At 35.8% G+C, this 15,153-nt stretch overlaps 1 protein-coding gene across 3 annotated transcripts; it reads left to right on the forward strand.

Moving 5' to 3' along the window:
- The first annotated feature begins 680 nt into the window (after positions 1–680).
- LOC148779103 (histone acetyltransferase HAC12-like) lies at positions 681–3,450 on the forward strand. 3 transcript variants are annotated; one of them, XM_088855194.1, is made up of 4 exons: positions 750–792; positions 1,121–1,199; positions 1,601–1,831; positions 3,247–3,450. In XM_088855194.1, the coding sequence occupies exons 1-4, from the start codon at positions 761–763 to the stop codon at positions 3,274–3,276; spliced, it is 372 nt and encodes a 123-aa protein (XP_088711320.1). In that variant the 5' UTR covers positions 750–760; the 3' UTR covers positions 3,277–3,450. The 3 variants fall into 3 exon arrangements, 2 of the variants coding, with proteins under 2 accessions (XP_088711321.1, XP_088711320.1); XM_088855195.1 differs by lacking the exons at positions 750–792; positions 1,121–1,199 and adding an exon at positions 681–717; XR_016047100.1 differs by lacking the exon at positions 1,121–1,199 and having other exon boundaries at positions 739–792; positions 3,247–3,388.
- The last annotated feature ends 11,703 nt before the right edge of the window (positions 3,451–15,153 follow it).

Consider the following 15,153-nt stretch of genomic DNA (forward strand, 5'->3'; position numbering starts at 1 on the left):
TTATAATGAGCTGGAGTATAACTAGTTGTTTGTTTCTTAGGTATCTTGATACGATACAAAAGGCTATAGATGAAAATATTGTAGTGGAGCATACTTATGTATGAACAATTCTTTGTGCGTACTAGTGAAAAGAAGGCAAAGGTGACCTTGACTTTTGTGCCATATTTTGATGGGGATTACTTTTCTAGAAGGGCAGATTGTATTATTGCTAATATTGATAAAGAAGATGGTGAAAAATGACAAAAGAGTGGAAAAAGACCACCTTCAAAAGTGGCTACAAAATATTCAACCCAAGCTATTGTTGCAAATGATACTGCAAAGGAAGCACTCTTGACACAGAAAGTACGGACCAATTTTCTTTTAGCGATATCTTTCAAAACCATTCTTTTTTTTTTTTGCTACTTGAACTGTTATATATTAAACATTCTTGACCACTTATCAAAAAACCACATTTGTCCTCAGATGCCACTTTTTTACAAAGATAACATCATTAATTAGTTAACTTGCCATTTTCTTGGGATCTTTAACATTCTTTCCGCCTTTTAAGGGTTTGTGTGGTTCTTACCTTTTAAGGGTTTGTGTGGTTCTTTCTTTGTTAGTTTGTTCATCTTATTGAATGTAATGCTAATTTACACTGTATTTCCTTTGCCAGCTTGGAGATTCCATTTGTAAGAAGAGGGAGGATTTTATTGTGGTTCACATGCAGCATGCATGCAAGTACTGTGGTGAATTTGATTTATCTAGGAAGCTCCGGGTTTGTATGTTGTGTGAAAATTTTTATCTTTGTGAGAAGTGCTTATTTTGATATAGTGAATGAATTTTTACAATTTACCCTTCTAAGTGACTTATGTCTTTCAAATGTTGGTCTTAAAATAAACTCGCATGATTCTGGAAAATCATATCATCTATGTTTTATTAAGAACAGAAAAGAAAAGCTTTCGTAAACTGAATGAATGCCATAGAATTTAATTGCAAAAATGCACTAAAGTGGATATTTTAAAGAACTTATAATTTCACCTTTTAATTCGGCCAGTATGTGATGCAATATCTATTTGAATCAAAAGCAGTTTTTAACTTTTAAATGATGAAAATGTTAACTAATTTTTTGTTTATCTTGAAGTTGTTATGAGGCCGAACAAAATGTTGATTGCAAGAATCGAATTCCCTGTAACAGAAGGGGAAGGCATTCCTTTTCTCCTGTAAGTAGAGCAATTGGACATGAAGTCTCATCTAAATTTCATCATACATGGATTATCTTATGTGCATTTCAACTTTTAATATTTTATAGATTTCTTAAATGTGACTGTATAGTATGGTGGACTATATAAAAATCATGGTCCATTGGGTCATTGCAAACCACTTTGAAAGATGGGCCATGATGGAGTGTGTGTTGGGTTCACTTGAACTGACATGGAAACCTTACTTCTCTCCATCACTCTCCATCCCATCAATGGAGGTTGATGATCCAATCTACATTGCTTTACCCATTTCCATTTTATTAGGTTATATTTACCCTTACTAAATTCTATTTACAGCTTCATTTAGCTTTTTGATCGCTATGCTTTTGGCTATATTAACACCACATATTAACTCCTTGCAGGTTGAGATGAATGATCCTCCTTCAAGTACCAAGGACAAGGATGGTATTTTGCAAAGTGAAATATTTTATACACCACAAGCCTTCTTAGGCTTCTGTGTAGATAATCATTTACAGTTTGATACCTTACGTCGTGCAAAGCATTCCTCTTTTGTGATCATTGATACTGTTCATGACAATTTCCGCAAGAGCTTACATTGTCAGCCACTGAAGGGTCAAGCGGAAAATAACGAGGTGAGCAGAAAAGGGGTTTGTTGAACATTCCTGTTAAAATATGTTGCTAAGTTGAATCACTATAAAGGTGTGAAAGGACCCATTCTGGGGTTTATATGGATTGATAAATATGTAGTTAGTTACATTTGTTTTACCATGGGCAAAGTATATTCTAATCCACTGCAGTATGGTAAAACCCCGGTCATGTTGGATCTTCCTTATACATTGAAGTGATGGACAGTGATAGAGATTGACATGGAGCCACTCACCTGAGGGTGGTTGCCAATCTTCCTCCATCATTATCCATGGCTTTAGTGGAGGGTGAATGGGGATTTCTACAATGTATTGGGTTTTGTCATAATTTCCCTTGACCATGTATATACCATTGTTTTCCCATGATGAATATTCCTTCGAAGATTGTATGATTTTTTTGTAACATGAGTCATGAGAGTGCATTGCATATTACAACATGATTTAGGAAAATCAGAGAAGGAAAATAAAACATAAATTTTTTTTTTATGAGACCCAAAATTCAATACTTCTAGTTTTGTTTTCCTTCTTACATATTTATAAAAGTAACCTTAAGTCCCTTTCCCCATAAGAAACCCTAGTCACTCTTAAATCTTAGCCCTTCATCTTCTCAAATTAAATTCCAACTCTATCCCTCAGTTCTCTATAGCATAAAAAGACTTATTTACCTAAGATAACTAAAACAATTAAATGATCAAATGAACCCAATCTCATCTCTGAAGAAAAAAGCAAAATCAACAAATCTACCTGTTACCTTTCATGCACACACATGGGAAAGGGGTTCTAATAGTTATTTTACAGCCTTGGATTTCATGATCTCTTTACTCAGCTTCAAAAAAAGTTGGATCTTGCTCTTCAACTTGGGTGAGCAATGCCAATATCCCAATTATTTTGAACTTGTAGAACTTTTCAATGGTTGTGCTAACTCTAGCTGATGCAATGTCTGAGCAATGGAGAAATGGAAAAGGCATTTGAAAGATGTGATCCAGACATGATAGGGAGCTATCCTTACTAGATCACTTTCAAATGCTAATCCAGTTGAGAGCACTGAAGAACAAGGGATGGTCGCTTTCCCCCACCCCCCCCCCCCCCCCACCATATTAATATGAAGTTTTATATCTATCCCCACCCCCAACACCCCCCCCTTCTGCCGGTATTATTCTGAAGTTTTAAATATCTCTCCCCACCCCCCCACCTTATCGGTGTCTAATATCATATGCATCATCAAACTTAATGCTCTCTTGTGGTTTAATCTGAGGAGTCCTAAACATCTCTCTCTCTCTCTCTCTCTCTCTCTCTCTCTCTCTCGCAAATCCATCTCAACAATGTCATTTTTCCTTTGTTTACCTGATTAAAGGTTTTCATTTGCACTAGTTAACACTATAAATTTGCCTATGTATTATCAGCTTGAAGGATCAAAAGTCGAATTCCAATAGGAGATTGGTGTAAAAGAAGAAGAACCGACCTTTCATTGCCTTACGAGTTGCAGAGGTAGGAGGAAAGAAATAGAACCAAAAGAGGTTGCTGATTCATTGAATATTTGCTCTGATCTTCACTTGAAGTTGCTGTGTATAACAATTAATTTGCAATACTCCCTTTTTCTCCCTCTATCTATCTATCTATCTATTTATTTGTCTGTCTATCAATCCATCCATCTGTCCATTTCTATCTATTTATTTGTCTCTTCATGTATTAGCCATGACATTGTATATTATAATTTAATCTGATAATTATTTTCTGAATTCATTTTTCTGAATTCATTTTCTGATCTCACTTTAAAGATGGAGCAATTGTACAATACTCAAAAGGAAAATATTCCACACCCATTGCATGATACTTGAAAGAAGGTATTCCCTACTGAAACTTGTCTAAGGACAAGAAGTTTTTTAGCTTTTCAACAGGTTCTTGGAATGTGATGGGCATTTGGGGATTGAATTTTAGTAACTGTATGTATGTGAAACCATAAATGACGGTCCCCCGACTCATCTATTTATATAAGTCCTCCCTCCAAAATCCATCTCATCTTCGAGATGGATTATAGATCCAAAAGTTTAGCAGTTGAGAATCTCCATCACGGTGAATATGAATCTAAAAAAAGAATAACTTTTAAAAATAAAATATGATATTTTTGAGATGGATGTTTGATGCATCAAGGGGGCGCATATGACATGCGTCCCCTGATGCACGAAACACTTTTCCTACCGTAAATTTAGCGTTTTTGGTAACCAAAGGCTTCTTAATGAATGTACTTGCAAAACTACTATATTTTCAAGGGAAAGTATACAATGAGACCATTTACCTTTGGTACATGGTGGTCATAAATAATCTTGACCATTAGATGTAAAATTTGGTGGTATATTTATTTCATTGACCGAGCTCTAGGTTCATAAATTTTTTCGATCTTTGTGACACCCTCAAGCTATCAAGTTTTACATCGGATGGTTATAAGTAATTGTGACCTCAGTATACTAAAGTTTACTAGTTTCGTTGTATAGAATCCTTATTCCTAAAGGTTCTTTGTGGCGAGCGGTTAACTAAGAGGGTTGGCAATGGGTCACACAGTCCGGCCTGATTCCAAAAGAGGTAGGCTGCGAGCCACAAAATATGGCCTGAGGACCAGGTCACTGTGGCTCAAGGGCCGAGTCTACCGGGGCCAGACCATGCCAGGCTTGATGTTTCTCCTTAAAGACTTCTTTTTTTTTTTCTGTTTTTTTTAAAATAGTCTATGTGACCCAGCTTGGCTTGAGCCAATATCCCTTTGACCCAGTCTTGCCAATGCCGGGCTGGGTTGGCAATGGGCTGGCCCGATCCATTGCTAGCCCTAGACATCTCACTGACGGGCCTTGACTGACATGAGATAACAAACTCCAATCATTTTTACCTTGATTTTTGTGCAAATCTAATTTTCACAACTATAACCAGTGCTTTTTTTGCATCGATAGAGGTTAAATGTTGATGAATATTTCTAATAATGTAATGTAGTAACTACTCTTTAAAGGCCCACATGCCAACACTCTCTCTCTCTCTCTCTCTCTCTCTCTCTCTCTCTCTCCTTGCATTGTGTATGTTCAGGAGCATACTATACATTTACTCCATCGGGTGAAACATTTATTTTAAAGAATTTTTTTTGCATTTGATTTGAAATTTTGCATTCCATCTAATTATAATTAGATGATTATTTTCAAATTATAATTATTTTCAAATAAAAAAATTGTAGATTTTGAGTTCTTTAACATCTAGATCATATCCTCAAAAAATTGGATGGTTCCAGTGCAATCTTGGGATTCTATTCTTTTTAGGCACATAGAGAGTGTATTTTTTTTTTTTGGGATAAGATCCTTTAATTTTCTATTTTTAACTTTTATATCTCATTAGACCCAAGAATTGAAATATTACTTGTAAGCAAAATGACTTCATCTTTTTTATCTTCCAACCTCCTAAACCCTTTTGACCATGTATTATTGGCCTCAATAACTTATGAAATGATTCTATCTCTTTCTCTCTCTAAAACTCCATCTCTCGCTTAAATCATCGACTCTCTCTCTCTCAAAACTTCATTTCTCTCTAAAACCCAAACTCTGTCTCTCTCTCTCACACTCAAAACTCCATCTCTCTTCCTAAAACTCAAACTTCACCTTTCTCTCTCTAAAACTCCATCTCTCTAAAACCCAAACTCCATCTCTCTTTCACACATAAGAAGTATGCTCGTGTTCGAGCTCAAGCTAAACCCCTTGACTGGTAAACTCACCGAGAAGCGAAGAGAGAGAGATTGAGTTTTAGAGAGAGAGTGATGTAGTTTAAATAGGGCGTCATTTTAGTGTTTGTTTGGGTCAAAATTTTATGGTTAAAGGGGTCCAGGGGATTGTAAAATAGAAAAGATGAAGGCATTTTGCTAACAAGCAACATTTTCATTTCTTGGATCTCATGAGATATGAAAGTTAAAAATAGGGTATAAGGAGATATTTTCCTTTTTTTTTTTTTTCTTTTCTTTGGTATTAATTTCCTTGTTTTAGATATCACATCTCCAACGATATATATATTACACATATATATACATATATTACACATATATATATCTAAAACATATATATATTACACATACACACACACACACACACACACACACACACACACACACACACACACACACACATATATATATATATATATATATATATATATATAACATATATTACACATATATATATCTAAAACATATCCAACGACAATTTTATGTGCATATCCAACGATATATATATATATATATATATATATATTACACATATATATATTACACAGATATATACGTAAAACACACACACACACACACATACACACACACACAAACACAGATATATATATATATATATATATATATATATATATATATATATATAACATATCCTTGTTTTAGATGTGCAAGTATAGGAAATATTCTATTTTCAACGACAATTTTATGCGCATAATGGAGAAGGAGGCTTTATGGAGGAAGACCCGGATGATAATCCTTGCTAAACTTGCCAACGCCAAGAGGTTCGATCAAATAATTGATAGAAAGGGGCCATCTTAGATATTCATTGACATTGCCGTCAGCTTGGTATACGGGTCTATGACGAGCTAATTCAACTCTGGTGCACTTTTCCCACCAATCATCTCCTTCCTTTAGGAATTTCTTGGGACACATGACATCCAAAATAGGATAAAAGAGTTTCAATTAATCGGAACTCATCTGCATATCATTCATATTGGTCTAAGGCTCTGACCAACTACCGATGCCTGTCATGACTTTAAGTCGAAAGTCTGACCTTACATTTCTCATATATTGGGTTAAGACTCTGACAGATCATTGATGTTTGTCATGGCTTAAGTTGAAGGTTCGATCTTATATCCATTTCTCATATGTTGGTCTAAGACTCTAATCGATGGCTCATGCCTGTTATGGCTTAAGTTGAAGGTTCGACCTTAGACTCGTATCTCATATATTACCAAGGTTCCGACTGACGACTGATGCCTATCATGGCTTAAGCTGAAGGCTCAACCTTAGTTCCATTTATCATATATTGGTCTGAGATTTTGACCGATAGTTCATGCATGTTAAGGCTTAAGTCAAAGGTTTGACCTTAGACTCATTGACCGATAGTTCATGCATGTCATGGCTTAAGTAGAAAGTCCGACCTTAGGTGCATTTCTCATATATTAGGCTAAGACTCTGACAAGTGACTGGTGCTTATCATGACTTAATTCGAAGGTTTGATCTTAGATCAATTTCTCATATATTGGTTTAAAACTCTAATCGACAGCTCATGCCTATTATGGTTTAAGTCGAAGGTTCGACCTTAGGCTCATATCTCATATATTGCCTAAGGTTTTGATGGATGATTGATGTTTGTCATGGCTTAATTCAAAGGTTCAACCTTAGATCCATTTCTCATATATTGGTCTAAGACTCTGACCAACGCCTGATGCCTGTTATAGCTGATGTTGAAGGTTCGACCTTAGACTCACTTCTCATATTGGTCTAAGAGTATGACCAATGACAATTGCCCACCATATGGCTTAAGTCGAAGATCCGACCTTAGACTCATTTCTTATATATATATATATATATATATTGTCTTTGGCTTTGATTGACGACTAATACCCCTTGTATGGCTCAAGTCATAAGTCTAAACCTCGGATTGATTCCAGATATATTTGTCAGAGGTTTTTGACCAACGACTAATGCTCATGATATGGCTTAGGTCATAAGTTCAACCTTGGACTTATTCCAGATATATTCATCCTAAAGCTTTGACCGACAATTAATGTTAAGGCTTTGTCTGACAACCAGTGCTCATGATATGAGTTTAGTCACAGGTCAAAGCTTTTTCACTAGCTCTTGTAGGCGAGTTGCTTGATTTGGGTTGGGTTTTTTTTAAGCCTTCCCTTTGAGGCTGCCTCATGGGCCCCTTCTTCAAAGTCTTCTGAAGAAGATGAGGATATGCCAACAACCCAAAAGTGAGAAGATTGGCTGCGACTACCCTTTGCTGCCATAACGGCTAGGGGAATGTCTATTATATGATCTCTCTATTATATTTAGAGAGATGGATAGCTGACGAGGGAAGTTTGGGTTTGGAGAACTTATGATGTGATGTGAGTAGAGTTCTCATAGCTAACCAATATTTATAGGCACTCACATGGAAGCCGAAGGAGTGATCTCTTGGAAATAAGGGATACTGATGATAATGTGTTGAGAATTGACGATTTGATGAGTATGTTCCGCCATTAATTCAAGACTCCTAGATTAAAGGAATTCTTGAGGAAATCGAGGCATGTATGCATGACCATGATGAAAGGGATAATCGATGTCGGTAAACCACCAAATCACCTGATGTCACACACCTTTTGGGATTCTCCCACACATATAACATTTGGGGCGGTTTTGTTGGCTGTGTTTTTAGTCACCATACAAAATAAGTACATTTTAACCAGACGCATAATAAATTGAAGGTGTAATTATAAAACAAGTGCTTAACTGGTGCCAGATAGATGTCTTGACGGACAGTCGATAAGATATTGAGCGTGATCTGTGAAGATATTTCTAAAGATACAACCCTGATATGATACAACGATATGAAGATATGATATTCCCAGGACTCATCATATGAAGGCTCCAAGATGCCTTTACAGTATTGTTTATCAGTCAACTCATATATATCATGACTTATGACTAATGATAACGAGAGGAGTCAAACCATATCAATGTGAGACAAATTATAGGATACATATACTCCTAAGGTTCATACATGTGTCTTCATAAGATATTAAAGGAATTTGATGTGGTATGACACTATCCAATCTGACGTTGGTCTAATGTTCTCCTTGACTAACAATTGATGATAGAAGATACCTTTACCATCTCAAACGTGAGAAGAGTTTTAGGATATATATGCTCCTAAGGCCCATATATGCCTCTCCATATGATAGGTGAAATAATTTGATACAGAATGATAAATTTGATACAGAATGATAAGCTTCCTAATCCATCATCGGTCACACATGTGCATCGTGACTAATGATTGATGATAAGAGACCATGAAATCATATCAATTTGAGACAAATTATGAGATACATATACAATCCAATGGCCCATATACACCTCTCTGAATGATACTGGAGGAGTTTGGTGAGATGCGATAAGTCTCTTTGAATCCATCGTTGGCCAAGGATAAAGTGTTTGATGGATGGAGCCTAAGGAAAGCCTCATCATATGATATCACAATGAGGTGCATCCTTGCAAATGTGATTCATGAGGTTTCATATGCCTTTAAGTCCAAGAATTATACAAAATGGGCATCATTCGGAGTTGACTTAACCCTAGCACCCGTATTCATTTGGTGGTCAAGATATGCCTTGACCGACACCCCAAATTTTATGTTTGGGATGAAGTCGAGACTTTCAAGGATTCATAATTGAGGCATTATATGCCTCACCGTGAAGTTTCACAGTATTCAGAAATGGTTTAACTCCTCATCTGTATTCATTGACAATCAAGGGCCTTATACGCTGTCTGTCAAAGCCAGGATGACCTCCGGTCATCAAAATTGAGGTTTCTCTCTATATACGAGGAGTTTTGTCATGGGTCCAGGACCATTAGATTTTTGAATTAATGCTGACCCATGACCATTAGATTCCTGACTTAATGTTTTATCACCATTAAAAGTTGCGACATTATATTAATTCTTGAGGTAGGAGCGGTTGAGCCTGCAAATCACTAATCCTACTGGCGTAATTTCTAGCAGCAAAGGGTCCACTTTGTTGAACGATATCTCTCTCATATATAATCTATTTGAAGCGAAACTTGGATCATTGGGTTCGTCTCTGGGTTCTCTACAATCTCTCCAAATTTCATGACGAAAGGGTTCATCACCAAGAAGCGGTAGAAGAAATATGCAGACATGGTAGAACTTGGCTTCAACAACTTAATCGACGATGGATACGAATAACAAAATCCCTTATTTTTCTTACACGGTGTTCCTGAAATCTTAGAGCTTCGAATTCGAATTCAAATGTCAAATAAGATGAACATTAACCAAGCATGTAGTTATCAACAAAGCCATCTATGAGAGCATTCACATTCAAACAAAGATACATGGTTATCGTCTATGGCTCAATTATAAAAGATAAAGGCATGTGATAAACGAATAGATAAACATGATAAGCTTTTATGCTTATCAACTATTGAAGGATTATATAAACCTCAATTCTTGATGAGGAAAGGACTTCAATTTCATTGGATTGACAGGATTGGATCAGTTCAGCTCAGTGAGAGACTGAGACATAAACACTCTTTGATGATATTTGCATGATTGAGAGAGATAGAAGAGAGTGATTGTATTTTTCAGTAAGTTAAGGATCAGCCCATTGATACTACTGTTGTTGCTGCTACGTTGCAATAATCTGATAGAGAGAGAGAGAAGCTAGTAAATTTAGACTCACGATAAGCTTGATATCGAAGGAGCAGACCATCCATATAATACCTCTGCATAAAGTCAAGTACATAGGCTCATGATGGCCTTGGTATTGATTTATTTGATGTGTGTTTGTATATTTTCCTTTCCTAGAATCATATGTATAGACTTCAAGGCCCGAATCTAGCTTTCAGGCTGATGTAAATTGTAACATAGGTTCAAGCCTATGGAACTCTTCCGCTCTCAGTATGATAGGTAAAGCCTGTATTTCTATGATATGGAATACATGGGTGAATTTGACCCCGAATGTGTTTGCTCTCTGGTAGTTCATTAGGAGTCCTGATGTTTTTTTTAAACATTTGAAATTAATGTTGCACATTTTTCAGAGCGACCAGACCGAAGTGAAGCGAAGCTTGGTACTGTCGTTTCAGTTAGATTTGGGCCACTTCAATCAAATTTGGGTATGATTCAAGCCGATTTTGCTGAAGCTTGGCCTCTTCGGCCCAAGCAAAGAAATATCTATATAAAAATATTTTTTCTTTTTTCATTTTTATTTTTTCACTATTTTTATTTATTTTAGATATATATCTAATTTATTTATTAAATTAAAAATATTTTAAGTCTTCCCCCGATCGGCTAAAGCACTGAATTGCTTCATTTTCTCACCAAATCGAAGACGACTCCGAAGAGAATCTGACAACATTGTGCACATATAATTTTCTAAACAATATAAACCAACTCCAAACATTACATGATCAACTCTCCATACCACAAAACATTTAAAAACTCAAAATTGCAGCAAATAAGTGAAAAGTATAAAAGGGAAGCCAATTGTCAAACCCTTTGTGCTAAGATCACATAAGCGGACCTTTTAGGGTCTTAATTTTGTCCCATGTATGACAGCACAGACGACTGTGATACAAAGGGCTTGTCTCACTTATGTGACGACAAGCTTATGCTCAATTATTAACCACTTTATTAGCTTCAAAATGAGAGACATAAATGTACTTTTGATGATAATGTTAATAAAAACAATGAGCATAGACATCTTATGATGTATGGGAGTATATGGCCATAGACAAGAGAAAACAAGTATTGATTCACAAGGGAAATGCTTTAGGATCAAATGACTATGATGGGGCATTCAAAGAATCACTAAATGCTTGCTAGTATGCATGAAATATCTCATATAATTCTCAAAGAAATTAGATTAACCAAATGGTAGAGAAAGTGGTGTATAAATTCAAGATTGAAAACTAGACTATGCACATTACGTGGTGTGGATGCATAGTTTTACAAGGTAATCAAAGATCACAAACACTCGAGCATAAAAGGAGAAAATTTTTATTGTAATCACAAATTTATAGCAATAAAAAGACAGAAGAAATACTCTAAAAATGAAAGAGTAAAGGCTATGGGGATCACCTTAAGTATGGAGCATCAAGTGGGCTAGACACCGTAAAGAACTCAAATGGCCATATCTATATTTGCTCAAAAGGAAATGAAGCCATTTCAAAAATTTCACCTGACCTTAGCCAATAAATGATGCCACACCAAAATGTGATTTATACTATGATTATCATCCAAGACTTAGGGCCTAAGCCAAAATTTCATGATGTATCCTCAACCCTAGACACATGTGAAAGAAAACTACATGAGTGCCATCTAAAGCGTGTGACAAAATTACTCACTTAAGTAATAGAACTATTTTTCATTTAAACTATATAAAACTCCTTATTATAAAACACACAATTCCAAGGAAAGACACCTAAGGGGATTTTATGTTAGAGGCATGTCGGTCCCATGAGGTGCCTTGTGTCACCTTATAGCCACTTGGATAGTACGTGTGGCCTCCCCTAGCTTTCCTTGATTGAAATATACCCCAAATAAATTAAAAAACCTCATATTCTAACTCCAAAAAAATTTTAAAAATTGCCAAAATTTCTTAAAAATCTCAAAATCATTTTTCATATAAAAAAAATACTTATTTTGATATCAAAACAAAATTGGACAAGAGGTAAATGAGATCTACAGGTTGAAATTTTAGTATCAGAGTACTGCACTGCGCTAGTTCGGGATGATGGTCCATTCACTTGGAATGACGTAACAAGCCTATAATCCAAAGGCTCTGGTAAGGACGCATAATATGGTTTATCAATGTCATCCCAATCAATTTTCCAATACTTTTAGGTGTGAGTGAATTACAGGTGTGCTCCTGGGGACATAGAAACAATAATATATAGGGTCCCTGCACATGTGTACCAGCTCTTCCTAGTTGGATAATTACACTTAGAGGAGTGGCTTCTTGCGCAATTGTGAGTGCACATGCCACAAGTTGTTCTCGTATCAGAGTGTGGACTCATTCCCTATGAGTCATCACCATCCCATGTAGGGTTATTATACTTGGATATTGGGGTTCTTATTTCCTTTTAGTTCTGTTAACCCTATGCAACACATAATCACATGAGGCATATAGTCTAAGTATATCAGTGACTTAGAGGCGACCCTCACACTTCTAAAAGCATTGATCAACAACCGCATATAAGAAGAAAAATGACCTTCCAAAATAACTCCCACAAAACAAGTACTTGTAATGATGTTAGGACAACATGAAACATTAGGATCCCACACAATCCATAAACCCCCACAGGCACCGACATAATCCGCCCCACAAAAAATAACAAACCCAAAATCCAAATCTCCTTAACAATAAAAAGAGACGGATTTGGTAATTTAGTTTCATGCAATAACAAAACATCAACTTATATTTATGGATAAGAAGCTTTACCTCCTTCTTACGACGCAACTCACCAAGGCCCCGAACATTCCAACTTATTAGCTTCATTTTGGTGCATAAGTAGCTCCATTTTCGACAAACTCCTCACCTTCCCAGCGGATATGGACGTACATGATTCTACGGGTTCCATTACACTGTCATCACTTAGGATGATCAAACCACCACCACCTTGATCCATTTTTTGAGGTGCAAGGCTAGGCGATGATCTTGTAGGCTTGGGAATACTCTTGGCAATCCCTTTGCCCTCAGCTTTTGTCTTTTCAGCAGGAGTCTCGATGACCTTGTCTCCCACCTTACTCCTTCTTCCTCCTTGGCCCTCTAGACCTTTCCTCATAAAGCATCTGCAACCTGTCTATTCAGAGCATTGAAAGTCACTCCCATGTCCCCAAGGATACTTTGAAAATCCTCATGTTCATCACCATCAAATGAGAGAAATTGTCATCCTTAAAAGAAATCAACTCTAGGTTCTCAGCTGGGAAAACATTTAACGGGGGAATCATCAATGCTTCCTCAATAGAGCCATCCATCGCCGCCATAGTTTGAACTTGTTGAGGGTCCACAATAGCATTACTAGGATTCTCTGTTTGCATTTCTTCTTCATGATCAAGATTAATAAGAGGCGGTCTCTACTGCTCTGTTGAAGGGTTCCCTACTTAACAACCAGTCTAAATGGTAGGAGTTTTTTCGGTGCCATGGTATTCAAGAAGCTAGAAAATGTCCACAAAAAATTACTATTAAACTTAAGCAAACACTTAGCCAAACGGATTGCGTCTTCTTCCCTCAGAGATGTAGTTACAAAAAATTACTATTAAACTTAAGCAAACACTTTTTTGTAGTTGAAAAAATGGATTACTCTCCAATGACTTTGCTTAATAACTCTTTTAACTTCTAACTCATCATTATGACAAAAGGTAAATCCAAACTTCTTAACCGGTGGATCATAAGAAAGCTATCATGCTCTACCAGCCTAGTTGCTCAAATCAAAAAGGTCATTAGACGGGGAACAAAAAGGACCAACCAACAATAAAGCAATATGCTTGGAAGTATGAGAACCGCACTACATCTGAATTAACAAAAAAAATAGTTTGACTCTTAAGGGAAAACGAGCTAAGATATAATTTAAGCTTTTAACTTAGTCCACTTTTGATTGTGAAATCTAGGCAAAGGAACTCATTTTTTTCTCTTGAAATTTATATCAAAGAAATGAACTTTCAACTTAGTTCACTTTTGATTGTGAAATTTAGGCAAAGGAACTCATTTTTTTTCTCCTAAAATTTATGTCAAATAAATCAGTCTTGTACTCCAGGAAATTCAAGTATGTTGGACACCTACAGGAGTACCGTTGTAGGTCCCTTCTATGTGTATGTGGAAGGGACCGCATCGTTTCCAGATTTCTATTCTTTTTTCTTTTTCTCAAATTTATTTTTGTTTGAGGTATCACCATCTTCAGATTGGAAACTTGTTGTATGCACCTGGGGACGAATTCTTAAATTTGTATTCCCAGAGGCATAAAACATCTATCTTAAAGATGGATTCATATGGGTAGTTTCTTTCGAAAAAAGTTATAACCAATGGTCTAAATATTTCATTCGTAAAATTATCTGTTTCAGCTTTTAAAATTTGTTTTTCTAATAAATTCATGATATCCATGTTAAAGGTTATATATTCCTTAAAAATTAGGTCTAAAATTTATCTCAAAAATGAATTTTTAAGAGATGACTCATCTCTATATATGAGTCCCTAGGAGTCCCATGACTCGTAGAAACCCTTTCCCTTTCTAATTACTACGTCTCCATAAATAACATGTGGAAAATTGTTTCATATGGATTGGACAACATTTCTACATATGCGGTTCAGAACGTGTAAAGCATCCATTTTAAAGATAAATATAAAATAATACAAACAAACGGTCTAAATATTTTCTTATTAGATTTATTAATTTTAATTTTTAAAATTTATTTATTTAAGTCTTAAAATCCATCTGAAAAATAGATTTATCAACAGGCCCGTATTTCTATTTGCCGTGTAGAAACTGGGTCTTACTATATATATGCCAGCCAATGTTA

The sequence above is a fragment of the Amborella trichopoda genome, chromosome 13 (assembly GCF_054954075.1).
Source record: "Amborella trichopoda isolate Santa Cruz 75 chromosome 13, AtrichopodaSantaCruz75HAP2 v2.0, whole genome shotgun sequence".
Lineage (NCBI taxonomy): Eukaryota > Viridiplantae > Streptophyta > Magnoliopsida > Amborellales > Amborellaceae > Amborella > Amborella trichopoda.